The sequence below is a fragment of the Bos mutus genome, chromosome 6 (genome assembly GCF_027580195.1).
Source record: "Bos mutus isolate GX-2022 chromosome 6, NWIPB_WYAK_1.1, whole genome shotgun sequence".
NCBI lineage: Eukaryota > Metazoa > Chordata > Mammalia > Artiodactyla > Bovidae > Bos > Bos mutus.
The window spans coordinates 5,910,955-5,929,923 of record NC_091622.1 but is presented as its reverse complement, the minus strand read 5'-3'; the positions used below and the strand labels follow the sequence as shown (position 1 = coordinate 5,929,923).

General features: G+C 39.9%; 1 protein-coding gene across 3 annotated transcripts in view; it reads right to left on the bottom strand.

Annotated features, from left to right (window-relative positions):
* PDE5A (phosphodiesterase 5A) overlaps positions 1-18,969 on the bottom strand; it is a 151,686-nt gene that overhangs the window by 99,794 nt on the left and 32,923 nt on the right. For all 3 annotated transcript variants that reach the window (XM_070371936.1, XM_070371938.1, XM_070371937.1), the window contains exon 3: positions 12,634-12,723. In XM_070371936.1, coding sequence (XP_070228037.1) covers positions 12,634-12,723 — 90 coding nt within the window. The remainder of the gene's footprint in view (positions 1-12,633; positions 12,724-18,969) is intronic.

Genomic DNA, 18,969 nt, shown 5'->3' with positions numbered 1-18,969 from the left:
TTCATTATAGGGGACTGGAATGCAAAAGTAGAAAGTCAAGAAACACCTGGAGTAACAGGCAAGTTTGGCTTTGGAATACAGAATGAAGCAGGGCAAAGACTAATAGAGTTTTGCAAAGAAAATACACTGGTCATAACAAACACCCTCTTCCAACAACACAAGAGAAGACTCTATACATGGACATCACCAGATGGTCAACACCGAAATCAGACTGATCATATTCTTTGCAGCCAAAGATGGAGAAGCTCTATACAGTCAGCAAAAACAAGACCAGGAGCTGACTGTGGCTCAGACCATGAACTCCTTATTGCCAAATTCAGACTTAAATTGAAGAAAGTAGGAAAAACCACTAGACCATTGAGGTATGATCTAAATCAAATCCCTTATGATTATACAGTGGAAGTGAGAAATAGATTTAAGGGCCTAGATCTGATAGATAGAGTGCCTGATGAACTATGGAATGAGGTTCGTGCCATTGTACAGGAGACAGGGATCAAGACCATCCCCATAGAAAAGAAATGCAAAAAAGCAAAATGGCTGTCTGGGGAGGCCTTACAAATAGCTGAGAAAAGAAGAGAAGCGAAAAGCAAAGGAGAAAAGGAAAGATATAAACATCTGAATGCAGAGTTCCAAAGAATAGCAAGAAGAGATAAGAAAGCCTTACTCAGTGATCAATGCAAAGAAATAGAGGAAAACAACAGAATGGGAAAGACTAGGGATCTCTTCAAGAAAATCAGAGATACCAGAGGAACATTTCATGCAAAGATGAGCTCGATAAAGGACAGAAATGGTACGGACCTAACAGAAGCAGAAGATATTAAGAAGAGATGGCAAGAATACACAGAAGAACTGTACAAAAAAGATCTTCACGACCCAGATAATCACGATGGTGCGATCACTGACCTAGAGCCAGACATCCTGGAATGTGAAGTCAAGTGGGCCTTAGAAAGCATCACTACAAACAAACCTAGTGGAGGTGATGGAATTCCAGTTGAACTATTCCAAATCCTGAAAGATGATGCTGTGAAAGAGCTGCACTCAATATGCCAGCAATTTGGAAAACTCAGCAGTGGCCACAGGACTGGAAAAGGTCAGTTTTCATTCCAATCCCAAAGAAAGGCAATGACAAAGAATGCTCAAACTACCGCACAATTGCACTCATCTCACACGCTAGTAAAGTAATGCTCAAAATTCTCCAAGCCAGGCTTCAGCAATATGTGAACCGTGAACTTCCTGATGTTCAAGCTGGTTTTAGAAAAGGCAGAGGAACCAGAGATCAAATTGCCAACATCCGCTGGATCATAGAAAAAGCAAGAGAGTTCCAGAAAAACATCTATTTCTCCTTTATTGACTATGCCAAAGCCTTTGACTGTGTGGATCACAATAAACTGTGGAAAATTCTGAAAGAGATGGGAATACCAGACCACCTGATCTGCCTCTTGAGAAATTTGTAGGCAGGTCAGGAAGCAACAGTTAGAACTGGACATGGAACAACAGACTGGTTCCAAATAGGAAAAGGAGTTCATCAAGGCTGTATATTGTCACCCTGTTTATTTAACTTATATGCAGAGTACATCATGAGAAACGCTGGACTGGAAGAAACACAAGCTGGAATCAAGACTGCCAGGAGAAATATCAATAACCTCAGATATGCAGATGATACCACCCTTATGGCAGAAAGTGAAGAGGAACTCAAAAGCCTCTTGATGAAAGTGAAAGTGGAGAGTGAAAAAGTTGGCTTAAAGCTCAACATTCAGAAAACGAAGATCATGGCATCCGGTCCCATCACTTCATGGGAAATAGATGGGGAAACAGTGGACATAGTGTCAGACTTTATTTTTGGGGGCTCCAAAATCACTACAGATGGTGACTGTAGCCATGAAATTAAAAGACCCTTACTCCTTGTAAGGAAGGTTATGCCCAACCTAGATAGCATATTCAAAAGCAGAGACATTACTTTGCCAATAAAGGTCTGTCTAGTCAAGGCTATGGTTTTTCCATTGGTCATGTATGGATGTGAGAGTTGGACTGTGAAGAAGGCTGAGCGCCGAAGAATTGATGCTTTTGAACTGTGGTGTTGGAGAAGACTCTTGAGAGTTCCTTGGACTGCAAGGAGATCCAACCAGTCCATTCTGAAGGAGATCAGCCCTGGGATTTCTTTGGAAGGAATGATGCTAAAGCTGAAACTCCAGTACTTTGGCCACCTCATGCTAAGAGTTGCCTCATTGGAAAAGAGTCTGATGCTGGGAGGGATTGGGGGCAGGAGGAGAAGGGGACGACAGAGGATGAGATGGCTGGATGGCATCACTGACTCGATGGACGTGAGTCTGAGTGAACTCCGGGAGTTGGTGATGGACAGGGAGGCCTGGCCTGCTGTGATTCATGGGGTCGCAAAGAGTCAGACAGGACTGAGCGACTGATCTGATCTGATCTGATCTGATAGGTGACTTATGTTTCAGGAGCACAGCAAACCTCTTTATCTATATACAAATATATTCTTTTTCAGATTCTTTTCTATTATAGATTATTAGAAGATACTGAATAAGTTTCCTGTGCTACATAGTAGGTCCTTGTTGTTTAAGATATTATTTTATTTTTTTAATATTTTCATTTATTTATTTGCTGAATGGGGTCTTAGTTGTTCTCAGGTGAGAACTTCTGTTGTGGCACAGGACTCTCTCGTTGTGGAGCACGGCTCAGCAGCTGTGGTGCACAGTCTTAGTTGCTCCACAGCAGGTGGGATCTTGTTCCCTGGCCAGGGATTGAACCTGCATCCCCTGCATTCCAAGGTGGATTCTTAACTGCTGGACCACCAGGGAAGTCCCTAGGATACTGTTTTAATTAAAAAGTAGAGTTCCTCGTTTATCATCTGGCCAGTTTTAAGGAAAGATACTGAAGCCTCAAAATACACTTGGTACATTTGGTGGTTTCACAGTATGTCCACTCACCCTTTGACATTCCTCTCTTCAAGAGGTGGCACCTCATTGCCCTCCTCCTGAGTCTGGATTTGATGCCTGGCTTCTTTCCCTTTTTTATATTTATTTATTTGGCTACATCAGGTCTTAGCTGCAGAACAGGCGAGCTCTAGTTGCAGCAGACAAACTCTTAGTTGCGGCACGTGGGATCTAGTTCCTTGACCAAGGATTGAACCCAGACCTTCTGCACTGGGGGTGTGGAGCCTTAGCCCCGGGACCCCAGGGAAGTCCCTGACGCCTGGCTTCCAGTGAATAGTTACTATGAGGCAAAAGTGAGCAGCTCTGGGGCCTTGATCATCCAAGGCGTGGCTGATTGCTCCATGCTCGCTCTTTGCCACATGCTGAGGACACAGCGTGATATGGGAGGGTCTGCTGCCAGGGCGAGCGAGCCCTCTGGGAAGCGCATGCTCACACACGAGGCAGGTGTCCCCACAGCATCCTGAGTGCAGCACGGGCAGGGAGCCCAGGCCGGAGCCACCCAGCTGGCTAGGCCGCTCGGGCATTCCTGAACCACGGAAACTGAGATAACAGAGGCTGCTGTTCAAAATCACTAAGCTTAGAGATCATTAATGTCACCCTCATGATCACCAACTAATTAGTAATAATCAAATGGATCTGGAATTCTAAATCCAGACCATTTTCACTTTACTTCACCAAGTGATGCCAAAAAAAAAAAAACACACAAAGATGATTATGATTCAAAAAATTTTAAATATCATCTCTTACACTTTAATTTGAACTCTGCATAGAATATTAATTTCCACTCTGTGGTAGAAGAGAAATAAGCAGGAACTTTTCAATGTGGATTTAATAAGAAGGAATATAAAATACATAGTTTATAAAGCATTTTACCTATGTCATCTTAGCTTTTAGATGGATACAGATGTTCATATATATATCTACTGATAGCAGCCATGTCACTGACAACTATCTAAACTCTTTAAGAATGCATAAAAATTAATAATGCATGAAAATTATTTAATAATAAAAATCCATCCCAAGGTGTAATTATGTGGCTCTGGGTCAGATGTTATACAAAGAAATTATGCATATCTGCAACTGGTTCCAGATCTCTACTAGTCATACTTCAGGATCTATATAAAACATCTCAAAATTAAACTTATAAATGCTCTATCAAACTTAAAATGAAGTTCGAGAATGATTATTCTAAAAGTACAATGAAGATAAACCTCATATTGAAGAAAACACAGCATTCACTCTGAACCAATTTTCTGAGCATCCACAATAAAATTTGTAGCCTACCATTAACGTAATATTCAGTCTCAAGGGTTTATTCACTCTTCTCCAGGATCAGCAGTGTGGCCTCAGGAATCTAACCTATTAGTACTATATTGTTCCTCTGATACTCTTAAGAAATGTTTTTTCCTGAGGAAAATCGTTACCATCTTTTTTGTAAAATACACTTGTTTATTATTTAAAGGGCAATGTGGAAAAAGGAAAAGACCATCAACATCAAGATATCAAGTCTGGAACCATCGGAAACTTTTCAGAGTATTTTTGTTTTGTTTCTAAAACAAAGCTATGAGAAAATATCACAGGGGAATAAATGCAATGGGCATTTTATAAATTAAAAAAATATATATAACTAGCCAATTCTTCAGGACTAAAATAGATCTACATCCACTGCCCGTCTACAATTAAACTCTCCTTATTTGTGTAGCTATGTTTTCATCTAGGCTGATTTGGAATTGTAGGATTATGTATAAGGCTCTAACATTTATTTTTCCAAGCTTACATGTCCAGTTTAAGAAAAGCTCAGTTTTCCAGTAGTGCAAGCAGGATGTCATACACAAGTATTTCGCCTGCCTCCACCATCTCCCAGCTTCCTCTCTCAAGGCTGTGGGATAAACACAGCAGGGATCTGCTGTATGAAACCACAGCTTTCATCCTTCCTCTGTGATTTCTCTGGCTCTCAAAAATCCAGACTTTCAAATTTATGCACTGAATACCGAACGTATTTAACATTGTCCTGTTACCTTGTACTGATGTTTAATTTCTGATACAAAATCTTCTCAATGAAACTGAAAAAAAAATTTTTTTAAGTATCTTCCTTGCTTCATTAAAAAAAAAAAAAAAAACCTCATTGCCTAGACCAGTGCTTTACATATTACATTGATTCAACAATTACTTTTAAGATAAGATCATTTAAGAGAGGATGACCGGCCCCATTACTTTATGGCAAACAGATGGGGAAACAGTGGCAAACTTTGTTTTTTGGGTTCCAAAATCACTGCAGATGGTGACTGCAGCCATGAAATTAAAAGACGATTACTTCCTGGAAGGAAAGTTATGACCAACCTAGACAGCATATTAAAAAGCAGAGACATTACTTTACCAACAAAGGTCCATCTAGTCAAAACTATGGTTTTTCCAGTAGTCATGTACGGATGTGAGAGTTGGACTATAAAGAAAGCTGAGCACCGAAGAATTGATGCTTTTGAACTGTGGTGTTGGAGAAGACTCTTCAGAGTCCCTTGGCCTGCAAGGAGATCCAACCAGTCCATCCTCAAGGAAATCAGTCCTGAATAGTCATTGGAAGGACTGATGTTGAAGTTGAAACTTCAATACTTTGGCCACCTGATGCAAAGAGCGGACTCATTTGAAAAGAGCCTGATGCTGGGAAAGATTGAAGGCGGGAGTACAAGGGGACGACAGAAGATGAGATGGTTAGATGGTATCACCGACTCAACGGACATGAGTTTGAGTAAACTCTGGGAGTTGGTGATGCACAGGGAGGCCTGGTGTGCTGCAGTCCATGGGGTTGCAAAGAGTCGGACACGACTGAGCAACTGAACTGAACTGAAAAAATTTTTAAATGAGCAGATAAAGTCATGTAGCCTAGTTTTGGAAAACATTTACTTTTGTATACTGCACTTAAGATTTATAAACTTGATTCCGTTAATGCTTTACTTTATGATTTTTGGCATGCAACAAACCTCTCTGACTCATCAAAATATTTATATCATAAAATTAGCTGATATGTTTTGAAGTTTTTCAGGTTTCTTTTAAAAGAAGATATAAACAGTTAGATAGAGAGCTAAAAATGCTCCTTTATCACACTGCCAAAAAAAAAAAAAACAACCTTATCATAAATATTTCTTTATGGCTGTTACATTTGCACTGAAGAATTATGTCATCAAGTACGATAAGATAAACTCAAGATGATAAAAACAGAGGAGAATAAAAGCTCTGATTCCAAATTAGATTTCTGCTTAATAACCGGAGTCGACATTCAACCAAGAGAAAACAGGTGTCAGCCTAACCTGACATTATTGGATATAATCTCCACCTCAGATCAACAGGAACGTTTTCAAGAACTTGCATTATTTCACAATGTCCTGGCTTCTACCTCATTGATGCAGCCATTGGAAAACAAAGCACTCATGTCCACATGCCATAATAAGCAATACTTCAAGAGAGGGTAGTGTTTCAGGAATACATCAGCTGAGCTACAGAGAAAAGGCTGAGTTTCCCTGCTGCTGCTGCTGCTAAGTCGCTTCAGTCATGCCCAACTCTGTGCGACCCCACAGACGGCAGCCCACCAGGCTCCCCCGTCCACAGGACTCACCAGGCAAGAATACTGCAGTGGGTTGCCATTTCCTCCTCCTGAGTTTCCCTACGCTTCTTTACTAAACATAAAAGAACCATCTAGTTATAGTAATAACTAATGCGTATGACAAAAATAAAAAAAATGGATCCAAGTGCCCAGGCCTGAAAAATCCAGTGTTAAGCCTAAAAGAAATTTAACCGCAGCTCTAAAAATTTACACACTTGCTATAAATGTTTTCATGATGCTTCCTGTGCACGTCACAGAGCACACGCGCCCAGATTCACATGAACCATGCTCCTGCAGCTCACATCCCTGGAAAACATTTCTTCATGTTTACTGGATGTATCACTCCAAATACATTATAAAGGGCAGACTCTGACCCCTCTTCCTCCCCACCCCCACCTGCTCCCTTTCTTCTTCTTTTTTTTTTTTTCCAATTTAAAAAGGTCTGTCGGCAGAGTGGTTTGAACACAACTTTGAAGAGCCACCAGAATATAGCCAGTTCTCCTTGTCTCCACCTTCAAGCCTGGCTTCTACGTGGTCACATATCACATCAGGGAACTTCCTACCCCCAAATCAAAAGTAATCTAAACATTTACTGCAGCAGCTCAAGAAAACAATGAGGCGGAAGAAAGAGAGCGCAGTCATCGTCCACAATGGAATTTTAAATAACCCTCCTGCCTAGGTTTCAATTTCAGATTCGCCAAGTTTTAGTTATGTGACTTTGGCCAAGTTCCCTAAATGTCCCGTATCTCAGTTTCATCTTCTGTAAGTGGGAATAAATTAATGACCACCTCCTCTGGTTGTGACAAAGATTTAAAAGAATTAACATGCATCAAGTCCTCCAAACAGTTTCCACAGGATAAGGAGTTATTTCCCAAGTCCTACCCACGTTGTTCCTCAAACCATTTTATTATACAGCCTAGACTGGCTCTTTTCTCTCCCTTGACCCCTTTACTTTTTGTCCTCATTCATTTCCTCTAGCCAATAGTTCTGTGACCTTTCCCAAATAAATTACTTTAGCTTCTTTTAGCGTTTCCAGTCCGCTCCCTACCACCACCACCCTTTGCCCATTAACCCCACTGTCTTAGAAGGGAGTATACAGAGAAGGGAAGGTTGTAAACATTTATCCTCTATGACTTAAAAAAAATTATATCACAGAAGTTTTAGGAATATCTATGATCTTGAGTTTCAAAAAGGCATTGCACTATCACACTTACAATTGTAACACTAATGCAAAGAATTCCTGAAAATGTTCAATTAGTTGGAAGATTTCACAAGAAGAGAGGCAGATGAAGTGATTACATATTTTACTGAATCTTAAAAACCTTCCTGAATATTCTGGACTATGTTGTAGTTCAGACCCTAGTATTCAGTATTCAATTGCTCCTTTCAATCAGCTCTCCAGAGCTGGTACCTTAAGAAACTAGGGTCACTAAAAGGCGCCAAGGCATTTACTAAACAATCAATAATCACATTTCATCTGCGGTTCCTTGGTAATTGGTTGGAGTCAGTGTCCACTTACATGATACAACTGCACTAACACAAAGAGAAGAAACCAAATTTACTTTGCCTCATTTATGAGCAAAAACAATGAAAAGTATCTTTCTTTGAAGCTTAAGGTTTGTTAGAGGGTGAACAGACCAGTCAAGGACTGTGCTGGCCATCATTTGATCCCAGCTGGCTGCTTCTTATGTGACTGATGACCTCTCCATCCTTTTTTTCTCATGAAAGTTCCATGTCTCCTTTAAACAAATGACAGTTGACATTTATGGATCGCTTCCCGTGTGCCAGGAACTATGTCAAGCCCTTTGCATGAACAAACACATTTAATCTTTACAACAACCCTGTGAGGTACGTCCTTTTACAACCCTCATTCAGCAGCTGAGGAAACTGAAGAGCCAAGGGATTAACCAATTCCATCCTGGTTTCTCATCAAGTAAGTGTTGAAGATGGGACTCGAGCTCAGAGCAAGCGTTAACAACTACTCCCCAAAGCCCTACTGGGGCTCTCCCATTGTGATTTAAAAAGCTTGGTGGGAGAAAGAGCACTTTTCTATTGCATGTACACAACAGCAAACATTACTCCCAGTTTGTTTATGTATCTATAAATCTAAAGATAATTTTGGAGTCCATACAGTTCATCTTCTTAGTGTTCTTGGTCAGCTAAATGACTTTTTATACCACAACCAAGCTGAGAGTATGACTATTTTTCTGTTTCTCTTCATTCCTTTTTTTCTGAAGAAATAATTCTCACAGGAAATAATTTCAAACCCAGCAGTGTGAGCGTGGGAGGAGAGGACAAAGAATGGGGAGGGTCAGCAAGATGTTTAAAAAGCTGTGTTTGGAAACCTTCCCATCAGTAAAGTTACTAAAACGCCAGTGAAGTCACTGAAAATTCTTTATCTCATGAAATGTTCTGTGTGAATACGCTTTTGTGAAAACCAGTGAAGAGCTCAGTCTTCTCATCAAATCATCGCAGGGTCAAACAGAGACAGCAGGGGAGGAAGAAGAGGCCTGGAGGCAGGCAATGCTGAGAATGCTGAACAATGCAGCAGAAATCTTAGGGGGAGCTCTGGAAAGTCACAGTCTGGGGACCTGCGGCTGAACTCACTTTACTCAGGTCTGTAAGCGAGCAGATGGCCCGTGACTGTGAGCGAGGTTATTTATTCACGTAACCAAATTTAAGTGCTAAAACTTTTAAAAGTTGACACCGACATGTGTTGCCTAGGGATGTGAAGCAACTAGAACTCTCATACACATCAGCGGTTAAAAAAGCGTATGGCACAGTCACTTTGGAAAGGACTTTGGAAACATCTTATAGAATTCAACACCCAACACACGACCTGGAAATGCCCCTCATATATATTTACCCAAGACAGGCGAAAATATGTCCACAAAAAGACCAGTATGCAGGCATCAACTGCGTGGCTTCTCCTAAGAGACAAAAACAACTCAAAAGTCTACCAACGGATGAAGAGATAATCAAACCGTGGCACATCCACACCACGGAATAACCACTCAGCAATAAAAAAGGAACATACTACTTACACACGCAAGAACACGGATGAATCACACGCATGACACAGAGTGAAAGAAGGCAGACACACAGGACTACATACCGTGTGAGTCCACTTATATGATGCATGTGACATTGTAGAAAAGGCAAGATATCAGTGACAGAAAACAGTTCAGGGACTGTTGGCAGCTGGGGGTTGAGGGAGGAGAAGATCAACTACGGGGGTGCAGCGAAATATCTGAGGGGACAGAAATGCTTTGCATCTTTTCAAAATTTTATTAGTGTTGTTATTTATTTGGCTGCACTGGGATCTTTAGCTGTAGCACGTGGGATCTAGTTCCCTGACCAAGGATCGAATCCTAGGCCCTGCACTGGGAGCGCAGGCTTAGGCACTGGACCACCATGGAAGTCCCAGATACTTTGTATCTTAATGATAGTGGTAGTCACAGGACTGTACATGCATCTTGTAACCATAACCCTGTATGCGAGACAGCAAAAGAGACACAGATGTATACAACAGTCTTTTGGACTCTGTGGGAGAGGGAGAGGGTGGGATGATTTGGGAGAATGGCATTGAAACATGTATAATATCATATAAGAAACGAATCGCCAGTCCAGGTTCGATGCAGGATACAGGATGCTTGGGGCTGGTGCACTGGGATGACCCAGAGGGATGGTATGAGGAGGGAGGTGGGAGGGGGGTTCAGGATGGGGAACACGGGTATTCCATGGCAGATTCATGTTGATGTATGGCAAAACCAATACAATATTGTAAAGTTAAAAAAGAAAAAAAAATTGATACAATAAAAATGGGAAAACATTAAAAAAAAAAAAACCTCATCAAACTATACACTTAAAATGAGTGAATTTGATTACCTAATTTGTACCTCAGTACAGCAGGGGTTTTTGTTACTGTTGTTTTAGTTTAAGCACCCCACTCCAGTACTCTTGCCTGGAAAATCCCATGGACGGAGGAGCCTGGTAGGTACAGTCAATGAGGTCGCAAAGAGTCGGACACGACTGCCCGACTTCACTTTCACTTTCCTCACTGGCAGTTACCGAGACAGAAACATGTGTACCCAGAGGATGCTCTCTTGCAGAAAGGCAGTCTCTTCACCCTGGTGATGTTGTTGCATATTCTCATGGATTCCCTCAGTCCTCAGTGTTCATGAAACTTAGAAAGAGATGTTTAACCAGAGCGTGATATGGGCTAAGTCTCTCGACCAGTACAAAGTTGTTTCTCAGGCCATGGTTTTAAAACATACTTATAAGCTAAAAGCTGAACATCACCTTCTTAAGTGCACACAACTACATCCTGGTTTATAACTAGGGCAGCCAGATAAAACATAGGATGTCCACTCAAATTTAATTTTAGATGAATAACAAATAGTTTTTTAGTATAACTATGTCCCCCAATATTGCATAAGATATGCTTTGTATTTCCTTTATCTGGCAATCCAATTAAAGAACACCATTGGTCCATGTAAGGTCTTTTCAATTTCATTTATTCATTCATAATTAATTAGCCAATTAATTATTTAATCTCATATATATGTTTTAGCTGCAGGTATTTTTAGTAATCATGGCTGCAACTACCTTAGGAAACCATGCAGCAACTCTAAGGCACTGAGAAGGTATTTAGAAGACTGAGAAATTACTGACTCGGGACCTGTTCACCTGTGACTGCAGGCCGGGTGCACCTGCATCACCTCAGGCTTGTGGGAGACTCCCTCAGGGCTCACCTAGACTACTGAACTCAGAACCTGCATTTCAAGATCCCATGTGCACAGTCCTGTTTTGGAAGCATGGAGTTAGAAGGCTGTGCTTTAGCATACGTAGTGGGGATCAAAGGGAAGCTGACTTAAAGTACAGAAACTCCTTAGGAGAATATTTTAAAAGTTCAGACATTACTTCAAGATCTGAATCATGGTACAGTACAGGTACCAGGAATGAAATCGAAAGAAAGAAATGGAAATGGGAAACACTAATAGAAAAAGAATCTGTGGAACTTGGTAAAAGACTGGATGGGCTTCCCAGGTGGCTCAGTGGTAAAGTATCCACCTGCCAATGCAGGAGAGGAGATGCAGGTTCCACCCTTGGGTCAGGAAGGACCCACTCCAGTATTCTTGCCTGGAAAATCTGCAGACAAAGAAGCCTGGCGGGCTATAGTCTGTGGGGTTGCAGGAGTCCGATAGGACTTAGTGACTGAACAACAACAACTGTGGTTTTAGAATTTCTAAATGTTCCACAGGTGATTCTACTTGCAGCCAAGGTTAAGAACCACAAATAGGAGCTCTTTCGATCTATTTGTTTTCACTTAGAGAGATGATTTTCAACCCTGGCTACACTTTAGAATTATTTGAGGAGCTTTACAAATGTATCGGTGTCTACACCCAGCCTTAGAGATTCTGATTTAATTTGTAACTTTTTAGAAGTTCCACCGTTGTTTGTAATGTGCACGCAGGGCTGAGAACACTCAAGTGAAGCATTCAGTTTAAACAGTCATTTATTAACTATTTTTTTCAAATAAATGTAAAATGAAGAGAGAATTCAGTATTTACAGAATCCAAACCTTCTAATTAGATGAAATATAAACCAACCTATTTTCATCTGCTTGTTATAATTTCACAATAAATTTTGCCTGGAGTTAGCTACAATAATATCCATTTTTTTCAAATCCTCATTTTGAATAAAAAATAAAATCAGCTGATGACCACTGAGATTGGATAACCATTTATGAAACATGCATTATTCAAGTGTTCAAAATATAATATGAAATAAATTGATTATAATCACAACCACAATTATATATCTTAGGATAGAGTGAGATCTTCAGGAAACAGAGGTAAAAAAAATTACATGTCTAAATGTATTTCTAAGTAAAAGTAAATAATCAGGATACAATTCTATTACTGAAGTCTAAATAAAAAAACATCAAGCAGAACATTTAAGCACTTTCCAGTTAACTGCACTACAGCATTATTTCAGAAGTATGAAAAGTAAAAAAAAAAATTTTCAAAACGAAAAATGCTTCCAAATGACCTTTTATAAAATGGAAAACTGGCTTACCTCTTCCCTATGATTCTTAATTGGCATACAAAGAATACTTTGTGTCTTGTAGCCTGTAATTTGGTCAACTTCTGCATTGAATCGAGGATCCTAGTAAGGAAGATGAAATTCAATTTAGTGACTGACTTGTTCAATGATTGATGTCATTTTTCTGATTTATAGGATTAGAGAAATCTAACCTTTGACTTACCTTGTTGCTCTGAATGTTAAATTTTATCACTGTAAAACGTATCAAATCATATAAGTACATATAATCTTTGACAAAGATAAATTTAAAGTTTTTTAAGGAAGCTAGTGTTCATGAATAAATACAGATGCAAAAAAATGTTAAGAAATAAAGAAAATTCAAAAGAGTAACCAATGTAGACAGTCTCACTTAAACTCCAGAAAAAGTGACAACTCTCCTCTTCTGTAATACAATTTGCCTATTCCCATCTCATTGATTCTTCTGAAAAAGGAAAGCATCTCTGGTCTGAAATGTTTTCCTATAAAACCCACCACCTCCAAAATGACCTTTCCAATACTGATGTTACTTCCCTTGTAATGAATGACCTTGTTCTGTGACTAGAGGAGCATGATGGGCTATAGTACATTGGGCCGCAAAGAGTTGGACAAGACTGAGCATAACACAATAGCAACAAACGATTGTTTATCTATTACCTCAATATTCTGTATTTCTATCTCAGATGTTCATAAGAATTAAAATCTTTCTTTTTTATTTAATAAAAGTGCCTTCATCAAACTATAAACAACTCCTTAATCTTCTGAATCTCTTTCCCCTTTCACAAAGTACATTCTTGCACATCCAGTAATCACAAAGGGCTTTTGAAATGTGTAAAAGTTCAAAATGTAGGTTAAAGAAAAAAAAGATGCATGCTATTTTCCATTAAACCAGATTAAGAAGATTAAAGGTAGGCTGTAAACTCTGTGAGGGTTGGTTCATTGCTGTATTCCCAAGATCAATTCAGGAACTCAAAAACATTTGTTAAATAAATGAAGCAATTCATTAACAACTGATACCACAGTTATCCAATGTGATCATTCTTAGCTTACTATAGCTTAAAACAAATCTTGTAGAGGTCGGATAAGCTCAAGGAAATGGACAGATATGAGCACATGACATACAATTAGAATGGAAGCAAATGTACCAGAATATAAATATCTGAACGAATATTGTTCCCTTCAAAGCAGCAGCCTTGGGAACTTACATACTCAACCTAATAATAGAATTATTGCTGTAAAAACTCTGCTTTTGGAATTCCCTTTGGAAAATATGGAGTACTCACACTGGAAAAATCCTCATCTTTGAAGGTCATTTCTATTTTTTTTTTTAATTAGTCTAACGTCACGCAAAGCCAAAGCTGTGAATGAAGTAAATGATTACACTAAATTCCATCAAACTAGGGTCAGAAATGAGGCTAATTTTCCCATTTAGAGGGCTGAATTTGGCCTTAAAGACAAACTTTCAAAAGTTACAAAATGGTGGCAAATCAACATATTTTATATTACAAATGAACACTATTGCATTTTAATTTTTCTGCAAACATGTTCAAAGTTGTATTGAAAAGACAGAGAAAATCTTGCCTGAATGTTTCCAAAAAACAGTTTTAAATAACATGCTATATTGCAAGGTATCTAAAGAAAGCAGACAGGCTACTGATATGGATGAATTAAAAGAAGTTAAGCATTATGAATTTATATAGGGAATTATTCCATAGGCTAATCAAAATATGAATGGAAATGCATCCTTAGCAATTATTTTGCTACTGAATATCTGAATCACAAGACCAATTTATAAAGAAGAGGATTAAACTCAACTGTCTAATCAAAGCAAGAGTTTGAAATGTATAAGACTTCCACAGATTTTGTGTATATTGGAAGTTTAAAATAAACAGCAACCTGGGATTTCACTCTTCAGTGAAAGAAGTAGGAGAAATGTCTGCCTCAAAATCACTTTAAGAGAATTTTGGCATCTCAAAGAATTTGCCTTTGGCAATGCACTCAGCACAAGGGCTACAAACACGGAGAACTAACGCTTCTAGGTCCAGGAGCCACTGAAAGAAAAATGGAGCACTATTATTGCTATTGTTATTTCTTTCACTGTTTATGAGAACATGGCAGTGAAAAAAAACCCCACAAAACTTAAATATCCATCTCCTATAAAAAGCAACTAGTACCAGACTTGTCCTCCTGCTGGAAAATATCCGACCAGATCAAACAACTGAGACAGCTAAACCGCACACCGTGCAGAGGCCGCACATGGCTGCCCTGCGGTAATCTCGCTCCTCCAGGCAGCACTCCTCCCACCAAGGAGAAGGCAGGTGGTCCGCAAAGGAACCACAGTTCCAAACGGAACTGAATTCAGGGCTTCTAAAGTGCTTTACAAATAGCTGATGAAAGAAGAGAAGTGAAGGGCAAGGGAGAAAGGGAAAGATACACCCAACTGAAAGCAGAGTTCCAGAGAAGAGCAAGGGGAGATAGGAAGGCCTTCTTAACCGAACGATGCAAAGAAATAGCAGAAAACAACAGAATGGGAAAGACTAGAGAGCTCTTCAAAAAAACTGGATATATCAAGAGAACATTTCATGCAAGGATGGACACAACGAGGGACAGAAGCAGTACGGGCCTAACAGAAGCTGAAGAGATTAAGATGAGATGGCAAGAGTACACAGAAGAACTGTACAGAAAAGGTCTTAATGACCCAGATAACCACGATGGTGTGATCACTCACCTAGAGCCAGACATCCTGGGGTGTGAAGTCAAGAGGGACTTAGGAAGCATCACTATGAACAAAGCTAGTGGAGGTGAAGGAATTCCATCTGAGCGGTTTCAAATCCTAAAAGGTGATGCTATTAAAGTGCTACACTCCTGACAGCAAATTTAGAAAACTCAGCAGTGGCCACAGGACTAGAAAACGTGTTTTCATTCCAATCCCAAAGAAGGGCAATGCTAAGAATTTTCAAGGTCAGCTGAGTTGCTCAGTCCTATCTGACTCTTGCAACCCCATGGACTGCAGGACACCAGGCCTCCCTGTCCATCACCAATTCCCAGAGCTTGCTCAAACTCATGTCCATTGAGTCAGTGACGCCATCCAACCATCTCATCCTCTGTTGTCCCCTTCTCCTCCTGCCTACAATCTTTCCCATCATCAGGGTCTTTTTTAAAGACTCAGTTCTTTGCATCAGGTGGCCAAAGTATTGCAGCTTCAGCTTCACCATCAGTCCTTCCAATGAATATCCAGGACTGATTTCTTTAGGACCAACCGGTTTGATCTCCTTGCAGTCAAGGGACTCTCAAGAGTCTTCTTCAGCACCACAGTTCAAAACCATCAGTTCTTTGGCGCTCAGCTTTCTTTATGGCCCAGCTCTCAATGTGTAAACTACCGCACCGCTGTGCTCATTTCACATGGTAGCAGGGTTATGCTCAAAGTCCTTCAAGCTAGGTTTCATCAGTACACGAACCAAGAATTACTTCCAAATGTACAAGCTGGGTTCAGAAAAGTCAAATGAACCAGAGATCAAATTGCCAATATTTCTCTGATCACAGAGAAAGGAAGGGAATTCCAGAAAAAAAAACATTCGTTTGACTATGGTTGTTTGACTATGTTAAAGCCTTTGACTGTGTGGATTACAATAAACTGGAAGATTCTTAAAGAGATGGGAATACCACACCACCTTACCTGTCTCCTGAGAAATCTGTATGCAGGTTAAGAAACAACAGTTAGAACCAGACATGGAATAAATGACTGGTTCAAAATGGGGAAAGAAGTGTGACAAGGCTCTATATTGTCACCCTTAAATTAAATTAAACTGTAACAATTTAATAAAAATTGCTAAGTTTTATTTAACTTAAGGAGATAAAACCAGTCCATCCTAAAGGAGATCAGTCCTGAGTGTTCACTGGAAGGACTGATGTTGAAGCTGAAACTCCAATACTTTGGCCACCTCATGTGAAGAACTGACTCATTTGAAAAGACCCTCATGCTGCGAAAGATTGATGGCAGGAGGTGAAGGGGACGACAGAGGATGAGATGGTTGGATGGCATCACTGAGTCAATGGACATGAGTTTGGGTAAACTCCGGGAGTTGGTGATGGACAGGGAAGCCTGGCATGCTGTGGTCCATGGGGTCGCCAAGAGTCAGACACGACTGAGCGACTGAATTGAACTGAAATGCAGAGTACATAATGCAAAATGCTGGGCTGGATTTTTCAATCATATGCTGGACTCAAGATTGCTGGGAGAAATATCAACAACCTCAGAAATGCAGATGATACCACTCTAATGGCAGAAAGTGAAGAGGAACTAAAGAGCTTCTTGATGAGGCTAAGAGAGGAGAGTGAAAAAGCTGGCTTGAAACTCAACATTCAAAAAACTAAGATCATGGCATCCAATCTCACCACTTCATGGCAAATAGAAGGAAAAAATAGAAGCAGTGACAGATTTTATTCTCTTGGGCTCCAAAATCACTGTGGATAGTAACTGCAGCCATGAAATTAAGACGCTTGCTCCTTGCAAGGAAAGCTATGACAAACCTAGATAGTGTATTAAAAAGCAGAGACATCACTTTGCTGACAAATATCCGTCTAAGTCAAAGCTATGGTTTTTCCAGTAGTCAGGTACAGCTGTGAGAGTTGGACCAGAAAGAAGGCTGAGCACTGAAGAATTGATGCTTTATTACTGTGGTGCTGGAGAAGACTGTTGAGAATGCCCTGGACAACAAGGAGATCAAACCAGTCAGTCCTGAAGGAAATCAATCCTGAATATTCACTAGAAGGATGAATGCTGAAGCTGATGCTCCAATAGTCTGGCCACCTGATGCAAAGTCCCTCATTGGAAAAGACCCTGATGCTGGGATAGCTTAAAGGCAGAAGGAAAAAGGGGAAGCAGAGGATGAGATGGTTAGACAACATCACAGACTCAATGGACTGAATCTGAGTGAATTCAGGATACAGTGAAGAACAGGGGACTCTGGCATGCTGCAGTTCATGCAGTCGCAAAGAGTCGTACAAGACTTAGGGACTGAACAAGGACAATAACAAAAGTGCTGGGATGTGCAAGGCAAAGTACCTGATAAGACAGGCTGTGATGTGGGTGGGGGAGGGTGTAAAGGAGGAGTGGCAGAAGACAGCGGCTAGCCAGGCTCAACATGTATTTGGGAAGACTCTTAAGAGAGCAAGCAAAAATTACCTGTTGAAAGCTGAAAGTGGAATGGTGCTACCAATTATAAAAATGTTTGAAGACACTGGGGTCCCACCCATCAGAGGTACCTTCCAGTAATTTCACTGCCTGCAAGAATAAAGGTCAGCCCTGTTTTAAAAGAAGATGATATAATCCAAACGACTTTCAACAAACAGTCACAATGTCCAGCCTACAATAAACATAATCACAACAAATGAAGAAATAGGGAACTACAACCCATAGTGAAGAAAAAGAACAGTCATTAAAAAATGACCCCAGGATGATTCAGATATTGGAATTAACAACAAGGACTTCAAAGAAGGTATTATAAAAGTATTTAAAAACTTAAAATATGGTAATAATGAACAGGTGGGAATCTCTGCAAAGAAAGAAAAGAAGTATTTTTAAAAAGCCAAATGGAAATTCTAGAACTGAGAAGTACAAAGTCTAAAATGAAGAGTTCACTGATTAACATCAGATTGGATGAGTCAGTGACCTGAAGGTAGACTGACAAATACCTGATCAAAAAGACTGAGAGGAAAACAAAAACTGTAACAAGTTAACAGAGCCTCAACGTTCTCCGGGACAACATTAAATGGCCTAGCATATATACAATTGGAGTCCAAAGAGAAGAAAATGGGGCTGAAAAAAGTATTTAAACACATGACCAAAAATGTCCTAAAGTCAGTGAAAACCTTAAACATATACACACAGTGTGAAAATGATATATAACACGAAACGTGTAAGAAATGAAGGCTGCTGACTTCTCATAAGAAAAGTGAAAGCCAGAAACAAGCGGGAAAACATTTAAATATTGAAAGAAAACTACTGTTAACCGAGAAGTATCTTTGCAGTAAAGATATCTTTCAAGATTATAGGCAAAATGATGATTTAAACAAAATCAGAGAATTTGTCACCATCAGACCAATCCTAAAGAAATACTAATGAAAGTTCTTCAGCCTGAAGAAACAGATTCAACAGAAAGGAATAAAGAGCTTGGAACTTGGCCTGAGCACAAGCACAAACATATAAACAATAAGGAAATGGACCCAAAAAGATACATACTGATTTATGTCCACGAGCTTCCTGCCGACATTTCTCTCTAGGAGTTTTATGGTAACATGTCTTACATTTAGGTCTTTAATCCATTTTGCGTT